Source organism: Gopherus evgoodei, chromosome 9 (genome assembly GCF_007399415.2).
Source record: "Gopherus evgoodei ecotype Sinaloan lineage chromosome 9, rGopEvg1_v1.p, whole genome shotgun sequence".
NCBI classification, from domain to species: domain Eukaryota; kingdom Metazoa; phylum Chordata; order Testudines; family Testudinidae; genus Gopherus; species Gopherus evgoodei.
Window position 1 is genome coordinate 24,999,821 of NC_044330.1, and position 13,264 is coordinate 25,013,084.

At 38.6% G+C, this 13,264-nt stretch overlaps 1 protein-coding gene across 4 annotated transcripts in view; it reads right to left on the minus strand.

The window, feature by feature from the left end:
- Positions 1 to 351: 351 nt before the first annotated feature.
- Positions 352 to 13,264, minus strand: part of TIPARP (TCDD inducible poly(ADP-ribose) polymerase) — a 61,238-nt gene continuing 48,325 nt past the window's right edge. For all 4 annotated transcript variants that reach the window (XM_030575961.1, XM_030575959.1, XM_030575962.1 and 1 more), the window contains exons 3-6: positions 9,693 to 9,861; positions 7,589 to 7,770; positions 1,430 to 1,705; positions 352 to 1,054 (exon numbers count right to left, since the gene is read on the minus strand). In XM_030575961.1, coding sequence (XP_030431821.1) covers positions 607 to 1,054; positions 1,430 to 1,705; positions 7,589 to 7,770; positions 9,693 to 9,861 — 1,075 coding nt within the window. In that variant the 3' untranslated portion in view covers positions 352 to 606. The remainder of the gene's footprint in view (positions 1,055 to 1,429; positions 1,706 to 7,588; positions 7,771 to 9,692; positions 9,862 to 13,264) is intronic.

Consider the following 13,264-nt stretch of genomic DNA (forward strand, 5'->3'; position numbering starts at 1 on the left):
TTTCTATAATTTTGCCCAGGATCTATGTTAATTAAATGTGTCAGTTAAACTATGTGTCATCCTATTTATCCTATTTAAGTTTTGGCATATTACTTTTTTTTTTTTTTCCCCAGTCCTCAAGAACTTCCTTAAGGTTCCAAAATTTGTTTAAAAGTCAACATTATTCGTTCAGAGAGCTTCTTGGACAATTCTTGTAATAACTTGCAACCAAGAGTATCTTGATCCTGCATTTAAAAAAGTTTCAGATTTTGGGATCTGGGCATAATAAATATTCAAGTCAACTATGAACCAACAATTATATGCATAAGCACAGCATAATTTAAATAATTTGACCCAAACATTTTTTTAAACATGAATATTTACTAACATAAATAAACAAGGTTTTATAACAAAAGGATGGGAAAATATTTACAATTTGCACATACATAATGAAACAGCAAGTGCACAACTTGTCACGTCAGGATTTCTTCTTCTTTATTTTTTAAGCCCTCTTCCAAGCCACTAACTTTAATCAGTTCTGCAAAGTCCATATTTTTTCACAAAAACTACTACAAAATGTCAGATAAAAGTTCATTATCATTAATAATTTAGCAGCATGGAGGATTTTCAAATGGAGACAGTGTTACTAACTTCTTCATACTGAAGAACAAAATAAGGGTAGCTCTGGTCATCGTTAAAAATGACAAAGATCTGAGGTTCAAAGTAATTGTCCACACAAGAGTCATAAAGGTCACTGGTGATGCTGCCAGGGTTCACAGGTGGCGGTCTTCTCATAGTATGATTGCCCACTGTGTATCTTCCTGTCAGTACTTTTGCCAAAAACATGTAATGAACTCCTTTGGGTGACCTTTTGGAAAAGTTATGAGAGTAGCTCGCCTTCCTGGCAAAGTAGCTGCCTTGTCCAAACATGGTGGCATGCTTCCCACAGACTCGTGGATCAAAGTTGTGCTTGCAGATTCCATCCACTACATCCTGGGAGGTACCATGGAACAGGTGCCTTTCATTCATTATTCTGTCAAGCCCTGTCATTTTTTTAGACATATATTCCCTTTTCCTGGAATAGAAAAAGAAAAAAAGATGAATTTTCAGTGCAGCTCTATGGATAAAAAGTTCTCCACATATTAGTGTTATCATCTTGAATGTTAGAACTGCAAAAGGGAAAATTAGAACATTTCTTCAATATGTCAAAATGTAGCACATAACCTTATTTCCTGAACATTTGTGTGTAAGATGTATACTGATGTTTATTTTTCAAGCAAAATTATTCAACTTACAGCTGTTTGTTTTTTTTTAAAGAAGAGATTTGATGAAGTTTATATATTCTGCTCAACAATCAGATTACATTTCATGGCCAACACCATCATTTCTTTTTTATTTCAGAAGAGAAGTTTTCCAACATGATAAAAGAAGACTATTTATATGGACTCACCTTTTATATTTCTCCCAGAGAAACTGGTTTTGCACTCTTTGTATTTTCAAAATTCTATATTTGGTCTCTGGCACAGTCTTGTGAAACAGATTGTAAATGGTTCTGTAGCTTTTATCTTCTTTAGAAACAGGCACTTGGATGAAGTCCTGAGCTGGATCCATACTAATCCAAGTTTCAGGATAAAGGTTTGGAGAGGTAATAGCAGTCGGAGATAAGACTTGTGAAGAGGCTGGTTCAGCTGATGTAGAAGGTATTGGAGGATTGCCACCCAGAGTCCTAGTTTGGGAAAGAGAGAGTTTGCATTTAAAAAAAAAAAGAGAGAGAAATAAAAAGACTTTCAAACTACAATTATTTAGTTACCAAGGTTCTGACTAGATGTTCACAATGGCCCTTCTGACCTTAGTCTATGAGATTCTCTTAAACTATTGCTGCTTTACGGCTATAAAGCAATGCAGTAAGTTATATAGCTCAAATTCTTGTTTAAAAAGAGCATGCTAAACATCTTATCTGTTTAGTCCCTAGTCCTGCGTCCATTCAAATCGACGTCAAAACTCTCATAAGCTTGCCTGAGTACAGAATCAGTTTACTAAGGGGGAAAAAATCTCAGTGCAAACACCACTGGTGGAAACCGATTGTCATAGTAATTAGTAAGGCTTCTAATCTGCAGAGAAACTTAGAATGAGTTGCTACATGGGTCAGAGGCAGATAATTGTTTCTAAATCTCTCCTACAGACAGAACGCTACCAAATGGAAGTGGAATTATTTTACAAACTTTCTGTGATTCACTAACCATTTCTGTTGAACAAGCAACATACAAAATAAGAACAAAAGAACATTTTGAAAGTCCCTTTGAACACCTTTCAAGAAGAAAAGGCATGCATGATTTATGATCCTGGATAAATAATGGGTAAACATAAGTAATACCAGAAAAGATAGCTGAATTTCAGTGTTGCGTATTATTGCTCTAATGTCCTGAGGAAAGCTCTCTAGAATTAGTTGCTTTTACTTGCATATCTGCATTTGTTTATTTTCATGCCTTGAACCAGCCTCTGTTGCCGGGAGTGCTGCCAAGTAAAAGGTGACACATAGGAGGGAGGAGCAATGCTGCTGTCTGTAAAGGCTGTGGCAGCAAAGGACCATTCAAGCCAGAGGGAGGAAAACTGTAAGTGTTGGCTACATGTCCATTTGATTGGATTATTAAAATGCACAAAAATAAATAAGAGGGTGAAATTCTGGCCCTGCTGAAGTCAATGGGAATTTTGCCAGTGATTTCAGTGGAGCCAAGATTTCACCCATAGTGAGTAATTCCAGTTCTGAAGCATGTTTCACGCTTTTGGGCAGGTATATTTAAGACTGGCTAACTTTAGAAAACTAGCCAGTTTCTGACTTATGTTCACCTGATTAGGGACCTGAAGCTGCAAGCCTTATTCAACTGAATTATGCTTGCTTAGTTGAGTAGTCCCATAGTTGAATAAGGCTGTGCAGAGTCAGGTTCTATAAGCTTAAAATTTGAGGGCCAGAACTTCACCTATTTACATCATCTGTAGCTCCACTGAAGTCAATAGAGTCAATGCAGCTATGTCAGTTTGCATGAGCTAAGCACTTGACCTCAACTCATTTTACAGTTGCCAGACTCAGGCAGTGGGGAAGCAGGAAGGAAGGAAGTTGATATGGATTCCAGGGCCAAGCCTTGGCACAGGTGATCAGTAAAGAGTAGTCATGAGTAAGCAATACCACTTGGCCAAGGTCAAACTATGAAATTGCCAATCTCTGATTTAGACTCTGCCACGCAAGGTACAGCTGTGTATCTAATCCCAAGCAGTGGAGCTCATATTAAGCACACCCTTTAAGTTACTAGGTCACTTTTAGTTTACAAAACTTATCACTACTGAAACAGGAAAAATCTATGTGCTCTGGCTAGGAGAAAAAGACAAACGTGAGAACATTCTGTTTATCAATTGGCTCCATTAGAGGTGAGTTGAGTATTGTCTACATCTCAGGCCAAATCCTGCTTGTCTTCATTATATAAATAGTTGACTTTAGGTCAGTGAAACTCACTGGATGGGAAAGACAAGCGAGATTTAGCTCCCTATGCCATCTTTGTAAAAAAAAGTTTACTATGGCACTATGTGTATCTAAGAATTTGCTGAAGGCAACACTATTGCAGCCAATTTCCTTTGGTTAAAGTGTGGTTCTAGTTGAAAAGCATGTAAAACTGGCAATTTCTTACTCAGTCTGCTCTCTGTGTATTCAGAAACTCTTTACTGACTAAGTTATATTCTCCCTGTTTTTCACAGCAGAGCCAACACAACTATGGGAGCTGGATTCTATTCTTATTCATGCATCAGCAGCAGAATTGTCAATTAAGTTCTGATTGCAGAATCTTTATTGTTGGTGATGTGTAAGCTAGAAAGAATGCAATATGACTTTCTGATTAAAGGCTGAACTTACAGGGCTAAAAAATAGTTAGAAAAAACTAATCAGATTTGATTTGGGTCTCTGAGAAACAACAAACAGTGATCCCTGAAACACCATTTTTAACCAGATACTTTTCAAAGTAGATCTATGCTTAAATCTATCTCCTTACATAGTTCTCATCTGTTCTACAATGCTGAAAAGTAGAACCACTAGCCAAATTCTGATCTCAGTTACAGCCCTATTAACAAGAACAACAACTCCATTGACTTCAACTCTGGATTTATTTATACCAGTTTAACTGAGCTCAGAATTTGGCCCACTATGTTCATTAATAGCTTACGGGAAACCCAGAGGATGGATTGTAAATGTACCTTCCTAATGATTCTGTAGTAATTGTTTGTGATATTACAATGGGGGTTGTTGTTTTTTGTTTTTTTTTTGCTGGAAGGAAAAAAAGGGTCAGTGGGTAACAAAGTTACAACAGAACCTCATTAATTCATGGTAGTGATTGGAAGACCTTGTGCAAATCAACAAATGTTACAGATTAGAGTGTAAAAAAGCAAACAATAAAATCATTAAGGATATTCCATCACTTAATGTACTTTGTTCCTTTATTTTGACAAGTGTAAACTAATTGTAAGCATTTATAATACATGAAAAATCATTAAAGTCAACAATTGTCAACCATTATCAGACATTTATCATAACTCCTATTCTCTCTCTTATTTTAGAGATAGGAAAAAAGGGGACTGTTTGTAATTGGTGGCAAATGCTGACTTTTCAATGGCAGCCACTGTACTTGATAGTGAACTAATGAAGTACTATCGAATATTTTGTAAAGTAATGAACTCCGAATACTAAGATCCCTCCTACAGCACACTGCTACCTTTCACTAATAAGTGGTGTGAGATAATTGGTTTATTTGTGAAAAGTCTCAGGGGTACTGCATTAAGAACTACGGAGGACAGTGGAAATTTCACTGAGTCTACTAAAGTCACTGGGAGTTGCAGATTTCCAGCATCTTTCAGGATCAGACCCTTAAACTATAGTAAAACAGGCACTCAGCAAAATATCAGTTGGATATGAAGGAAAACACCTCACATCTTTATATTCCCCCTAAGATCAGAAGCAGAAGTGTTATAACTAGAAGTCCATGTTTTTATATATTTTTTTCCCCAATATCGTTTTATAGTTCGTTTTTCCCCACACCAGACTATAACTGAAAATATTTCCAACAATTACTTGTTCAAGGCTCTGAACAAATTAACTTTCACCTCACAATTATGATGTTATAACACTTTAGCAAGCTAATGAGCATTCTAGGCCTAATACAGCAGTTAAATCTTCTTTGATTGGCTCAGCATGACAAGCTGCCAGTCAGACTAATAACTTCCTCCCCTTTGCTAAGAGGACAATATGTTCCTAACTACTGGACTCTGTCAATGTTTCCAGCTGTGCTGATGAGATCACAAAAATGGCATTTTTATGAGTTCTAATCAAAAAGGACTACAATGCAACACTTTTCTCATTAGGCCTTTGGGTGAACAAGTTCACCCCCAATGCAGAGATGATAAAACAAGGCATGCTTTATCTCTAATTGTTCTTGAAAATGATAAAGTGTTTTTAAACATTTGTTTTTTATAAAGCCCAGAACTGATGGCTTGGTGATCACTAAAGAGAGTGAGAAGCAGAAATATGGACAACAGTTTGGCAAGTTTCAAGTACATCTGTACCTCTCCTGCTCAGAAGCCCAAATTTGGGTACATCTGTAAATTATATCCTTTAAAAAAAAAAAAAAAAAAAGCCAGCAGCATCCCCTAGTGAGAAGGATGTTATTCATCCTGCAAGGTGTTAAGTGCATAGATGCCAGCACTGTGAAAGCCTTGGCTGGTATGATTCTCTACATAAGCTGGGAGCCTGAGGACAGGAAGGTACTCAGCCACAGGAGGGCCACGACAGATTGGGGTGAACGTTAGCTTCATATGAATATGGATACAGTGTGTCTGGAGTTCAGATACACACCTAGATATCCGTCCAAACTGCTGGAGGTCCCAAGCTCCTACATCCCACAACAGGCTTTCCCTCATGACAGGAGGCCGGTCCTCCCCACCTTTCATCCACTTTCAGAACCAGGGGCCAAGTGTTCCCTTTCACTTCTTGCCTCAACCTCTCCTGCTTGCATTAGAATTCACGGAATAACTAAGGCAGAGTGACAAAGGAGGAGCAGTCAGTGAAAAGTTGGCTCTCCATAATACCACCTAGTAGCAGGAAGCTGGGAGCTCCCAGGCCAAGCCAGTAGAAATACAGAAATTACATTGTAGTAGCCAACATTGCTGATATTATGGTGACATTTCTGAAAGTGCTGACTTCTTGAAGCACTGGAGTTCTACTATTTCATGGTTTGCAGCATGCACTAGATAGAAGTACAAGAGTGATCCCATTTACGTAGCTAATCAACAACACAAACTGCTGCCAGAAATCAGTCTCTCTTCTAAAGACTTTGCCTGAACAGAAAGGATCCAAGGGTTGGGGAGAGTGGAAGGCTCCTTCTGCCTTCTACCAAACGTGTGCACCTGTGTAGAGTTGCGCACTATTGAAGGTTAGATTTTGAGTACAGGCTAGAAATCATATTCAAGGGGAGAAAATGGCTACTCACAGGTGCAGTAAGTTAAATATAGAGCCAGTTTTTTCCTATCACATCCCCTACATTTTGTGGCCAGCACTTTCCAACTATTTGCTGGTATGCCTTACTTCACTCAGGCAGAATTCCCAGTGATTTCAATGGACTGGGGACTTTAAAGATTTGTGCTCAGCTACAGTAGGGTTGTGCCCTGCAGGCATTCACTTCTAAAGTGCCAAGCCAGAAAAGGCCATTAAGCATTGGCATGCCATTTCCCTGCTCCATTGGTCATGGAACACAATCCTCCATGATCAATCAATCAATATATTTCAGAGAGAGGCTTGAACTTAAACCTCAGCTTCAAACATTTGGAAACATAATGCACATTGAGCTCAGGAATTCACAGCTCAGGCTGATTCCTGTTGTGGGACAATGGAGGGTCATTTCAGAATTGGCACTTAACTACAGTATAGTGCTATAATTGAGATATTTTGCTACTGTTATTACTTAAGTTACTTTTCAGTGAACATCTCCAGTACATGCCCAAGGAAATCTACACTGTGCATAAGAAAGTCAGAGAAAAGAACTTTAAGCCTAATACTAGAGTTATTCTTTGCTTCTACTTCTAAACTGCTGAGCAGTGTTGCTGTGGGCTGTTAAATAGTTGCACTCAACTGTGTGTGGGGTGAAGTGATTCTGCTACATGTTTATAAATCTATTGGTAAAGTTTTCAAAGCTTTGGGATCCTTCTAAGTGAAAAATCTATGGTCCTGGTTCAGGAAAGCACTTAAGCACATATTTATTGCCAACCTTATGCTTAAGCACCTTTCCTCTATAAGAATGCTTTACTAAATCAGGGCCCATATTTATACATAAAAAATAAGTATCACTAATTCAGAAATCCTACTAGATTGAGTACCAAAGCACTTGATTTGAGTTCAGGGGCCTGCAGTGAATAATACTGGACAATACCTATTATTTTTAGATTTTCCTAGCCAGTAAGGAAAAATTCCCTCTGTCATGTCTTAAAGAAGGAAAGTAACCATTGTTGAAGGACCTCTGAAAAGTCCTCTTTCACAGTAAAAAGTTTTCAACCTTCCCCCCTCCCCCAGGATACCTACTGTAAGAATGGCATCAGCACAATACATGAGCGAAGAAGGGGTCTCCTCTTGATTTCTCTTCGGAAACATGCATTTTGTTGGAAGCCATCTTTGATGTTCAAGATATACTGATTGTGCCAAGTAACAAACCGGACCTCTTTCAGACCCCGACAGTTGGCTTCTTCTATCAATCGTACAACAGGCTGTTTGAGAAAGAAAGAAAGAAAGAAAACTAAGTTATGGTAACTTAATGCAAAAGAACTAACGCTGCTTCTATCTTCAACTGTTTTTGTAAAATGTTTTAAATAATATAACAGTTCAACTACTCAGCTAAAAGGTTAAATGCGGTATTTGTCTAATCACATTATAAACCTCAAATGTCCGCTTCAGAAGCACTAATAAAATGGAGAATTACATTTAATATGATTTACATATTCATTTTATTCATTTGCATTTAGATTGTTCTACATTCAAGGCTCTCGGAATGCTTGACAAATATAAAATAAGTCTCACTATACTCCTGTGAGAGTGAGAAATAATAGCATCCACATTTTACAGATGGATAAACTGAGGCACGGAAGAGTTAAGTGACTTGCTAAAGCTCATACAGCAAGTCACTGGCAAAGACAAGAATTGAACACAGGAATCCCAGCATTAAACCATTCATCTGCCTTCCCAAAGTGAGTTTTCAGAACAATGAACTAATCAACATGAAAAGTTTTCTCCTTTAAGGATAAGTCTCTATAACATATTCTCTCATACCTTAAAAATCAGTTTTTGAGGGATTAGCCACACTGCCCTGAAACTAGCATGTGTTAAATTTGCTCTTAAAAATTTAATAGTACCTATTAGTCAGCTTCCACATTTAATATGTTATCACAGGTCACTTGTGGAACAAAAGTTCAGCAGAGCATAGTTCCCATTTTATTGCTGTCTCTGCTGGCTGTATGCAATATTGATTCTATTCAACAGTCACCCTGATGTTTAAGTAATTTTCTACATTTCTGTGTCTGTTTCTAAAGGAGAAATTGGAGACTAATGCACAGAAATATTATACATCTTTATGTAACAAAGTGCAATAGTGTTCTCATGATTCTGGTGATGCACTTGGAACTAACTAGTTTCATTCTCCGATACCAGTGGATTTTGGAAACATTGCTCTCTGAGCCAACAGACTCTCAAAAAGAGGAAAACATTACAGAGGTTTAGTGGTTCTGTTTTACTAAAACTCTTCTTGTGGTTCTCTACTTCTGTGTTTTTACAGAAACAAGTCTAAGCCAGGTTCAAGCTGAAAATAAATCTAATCCTATAGGACCAGCCCGTACTCAGCAGCTCTGCAGGTATACAAGAAGAAAAGGGCACCCAGGAGGGAGTAGTCTTTGTTGTCTGAATGGGTGCTCTGCTTCTGCTTGCTGGGGAACTCAGAAGGATTCTGCCTCATTGAGGCACAGTCCCTCTTGGCACTCCAACCTGGGGCAATGTGGCTCCACACTGCCCCAATGCAGGTGCCCCTATGGCAAGATTAAGCCCAGCAGATGAAATTCAATATCCAGCCCCAGTTCACTAAGACCAAGTAAATGAGTTTGAGCAGGGGAACTATGTGGAGATTGGGGCCGGGCAGAACTAAAATACACTGCTAACCTATAGGTAGGGGTTACGAAGTCACACAGCTGCTATTCTAACCTCTTCACTAGACTAGTTGATGAAAATAATGGGAAGCACCTTCACAACACCTTGGTCAATGAATCAAGCCAACGACAAAACCACTGGCCAAGTCCCTGTTCCTTCCCTGCCCCAGCCCAGAGCCTCTGCACTTGCAGAAGGACTGCGGTGTTCTGCAGTCCTGGAAGCTTTCCATGGCCATATGATTCAGGGTGAATTTTTGACAACAGAGAAACAAAGTCTTTGCTGTGTTACACATCAATAGATTCGCAGTGGAGATGAAAACTATTCAGCCCCCTGCAAATGAGGAACACTGGCCCCCTGAGAAAGAACACATCAAATATTATACAGATTATACTTGTTTTGGACAAAGAGATCAAGAAGGAGTGATACTCATTCCACCTGAGCAAGTGTTTCCAATATAATTTTGGTCCAAAACAGGTTTATGGAAAGTTTCAGATACCTCTGAGTACTCTCTCCAGCCAAAATGGTCCCTGCAGAAGTATTTCCAGATTGTGTAGTAGTTGGAATTGGAACTGGTGCAGGATGGTGTGGACAGCCTCCGCATTTGGTCAAACTCAATGGTTTCATACAAGTTCATAACATTCAGATCTACCAAAAACTCATGTCCCCTGGAAAGAATAAGAAAAACAAAGAATTTCCAATTTTTAATCCATCCAAGGACACCTTGGGGGGCGGAGGGGGGGGGGGGAGGTTGGAAACAATGCTATTACAACATGTCTCAATTGTACCAGGCTTATCCACTACTGGCAAGCTAAACTAAGCTGGAACTCTGAGCACTCAGGGTCAAATTCTGTACTCATACCTCAATCAACCGCATGGACTTCAGCAGGGCTGCTTGGGATGTAAGTGGACACAATTTGGGCCTCCCTATTTATAGCCAGATTACGGCAAAACACGGCTCTGTACAGCATGAAGCTGTACCATCCTGGGCTGTGGGTAAGGGGTCAGGAAGTTCCAGAACTCCAGGTTGTGTATCTACTATTCCATATCTTAGGATGCTGCAGGATGTTTCACACTCTCTGGCTGGCCAATGAGGAGGAAAAGCAATGGAACCACAATCCCACTCTCTCTCCACCTCCTTTGTAGAAAGTGTTAAAAGGGGTTTGTCACTGCACTCATCCTCCTATTATAGGGACCACCTGCTCCGTGGTTAGAGAATAGGAGAGGGGAAGGCTCCTAGTTCTTTTTTCAACAAACACAGACTATGGGCAAGCTAACCCTTAATATATCAGTTAGGACACTGGTGAGGAAATATTGTATAAGCACAGAAAGAAAAGAAACCTTCCTAGTACAGAGACATTTGTTCATTATAGCTGAGTTATGGAAAGATCAATATATGCATCCTTGACATTTGTAGCATACTATCAAGCAAATACATCACGCAACCCTGTTTGATGAAGCAGCCAAATACTATTCAAAAGGTTATTCTTGTGAAAGTTAGTGCTTCAGGGAAGAAGCGGAAATGTAAATGTCTCCAGATGAGGAGCACCTGCTGCTAATCCACAGGAGAGTTCAATTATCTTTCATCACACGTGCAGCAGAAAAAAACTGGCATAATATGAAAAGAGAAACTGATTTCACTATTATGAAGCTTTCCCAGAGAAATATTTGCTTTTTGCTCTGCTAGCTGTATTGCTGCTACAAAATCAACACTTCCACATGCAACTTTTATATAAAAGTAATTTGGTGCTTTCAGAAGTATAATGAGAGAAAATTGATATTACCTATCAAGAGTCGGAGCCTATATTCTTTACCTCAAGGAAAAAGATATGGCTGTTATGCTGATGTAGGAGTCATGTTTAAATGTGGCATCAGTATGGTTCAGCAAAAATGGCTTCTAACACAACTTGACCAGCAATTATAGAAGGAGATAACCAATGTTTTGCAGAATGTTTTGCTCTAAGCAAACAATCCCCACTGGCCAGCCAAACTGTTTGAAACCAGTTTCAGAGGAACAGCAAAGATGGTCTTGACCCTCAAAGTTTTGAATTGATCCAATCTAAACATCTCTCTCTAATTTGAGAGAGTGTTTGGATTTGTGTTCAAAAAGGCTATTCATATGAAGTCTTTAAGTCCCATCTCCAGCTGAAGCTGCATGTACACAGATCCCAAGCACGGTTCCTAAGCCACTAGAGACAGGGTGTAGGGGAGTTTTCTTGCGAGACTATAGAATGGGGCCTAAGCAGTGGTTTATGAAATTATGAACTTCACCTCACTGATAACAGCTTTCAAAGACCTTAAAATATTCCATTATCCTTAATGAATGTGTTACGGTTTATTTACAAAAAATATTTATGACTCACATGTGAATAGCTTTATTTACAGTGGTGGGCTAGAATGTTAGATTTTAACTCATGGTGAGAAGCACCTTACTTCCTGCATGAATATATCACAACCTAGCCCCTAGGTTGTAAGATTTTATGGGCAGGGGATGTGTCTTATCTATGTTCTGTAAAGTGCAGTATAAATTTTTACTGAGATACATGGGCGTTTAGTAATACAATAATAGTATTTCTTCTTTGACAATTTGCATATTTTCATAGTTGTTTGAAAAGAGATGTTTATGGGAGCCCCAGCAACAAATCACATATTTGTGCATATACTGGACTTTCTGCCTACTGTTTTAAAAATAGGATTCCATTTTCTATAAACTGCCATGAAATTAATTTACAGCAAGTTTCTGTGTTGTCAGCCAATAAATAAATAAATAATAAAACCAGGAAGGTTAAAAACTATTACTTAGTAGCCAACCGAAAAATACTTCAAAGATCAGTGGTTTTTTAGCAAATGGGAGCTTAAACCTGGACATTCAAAGGAACGAATAATTCCACAGGAACACTAATCACAGTGCAAAGAGACAGCTTTGTGGGGATCAAAGCATATGTGAGGCATACCTATATCTTTCTGTATAAAATAAATGATCAATTCCTGACAGGCCTGCACAAAGCTGCTTACACAGTATCACTCCACTCTTACAAGAAGAATCAGATTTCTTTAGTAAAATGACTAGGATTAGCATAGTGCCCAGCTAATGCTATTGGTTTTCACTTATATGTTATTTACACGCTTTCACATTTTGATAGTTTTTCACTTAGAGCTAATAACTCAGATTAATGAATCTTTTGAGTATTATCAAATGGCATTTAACCCAATGTAAAGTATTTCTTTTTTGCACTAAGTATAGCCAGCAAAAATATGGCGAATATTTGAAATGTATATAGTTTGTTTAAAAACTCTGGCATGTTAAACCCCGTAAAAAAAACCCAACCCTGCCACTTTTGACACTTGTTATGGCAAAAGCAATGGGTACTTAAACATGGGTTAGTAGCACTTTATTGATTTGCTTGAGAAAGACAGGAGAGACTGCAGCTTCTCACATCATTGCTATTCACCTTGCAATCTGTGGTTTTCTGTCAAAGAATCACAAGGAATGGGTCTAAATCCTGAGAGGTGCTGAACACAAGCAACTCTCTTTAAACTCCCAATGGGAGCTGTAAATACGCAGCACATTTCAGGATTTAGTATTATTGTTTCTGTGTTTTGTTTGCTGTTAGGCTCCTGAAGTGCTAGACACGTCCCAGACATACAAGAAGGGACAATGGAGCTTGCTTCCATGAGCTCCCAGTCTCAGGAATTGGCCCAGTTTTATTTGAATGAATAGTTCATGGTATTGTTTTAGATTAGCCCTCTTTGTTCTTCAATATGCTTTTAAAGGACAGGTATGAGAAAAATACTAAATTACATATTTTACAGAACAGTTCCACCAGCTGCTCTCTCCTAAACACTCTGGGCCAAAGTCACCTCTTTTCTAACATGAAGTTACACCAGGGATGAATTTGGCCCATTCTATTTCAGAGACATGTGATTCACTGCTGAGAACGTTCAGTCTCACTGCAGCTGTAGAATTGTCTCCATCTGGTAAAAATCCACCCCATTCATATTTATAAATTGCTACATAAAAGGCACATTTTGCAAGTCAATCAATACTGTTATCCAAATGATGTCATGTCA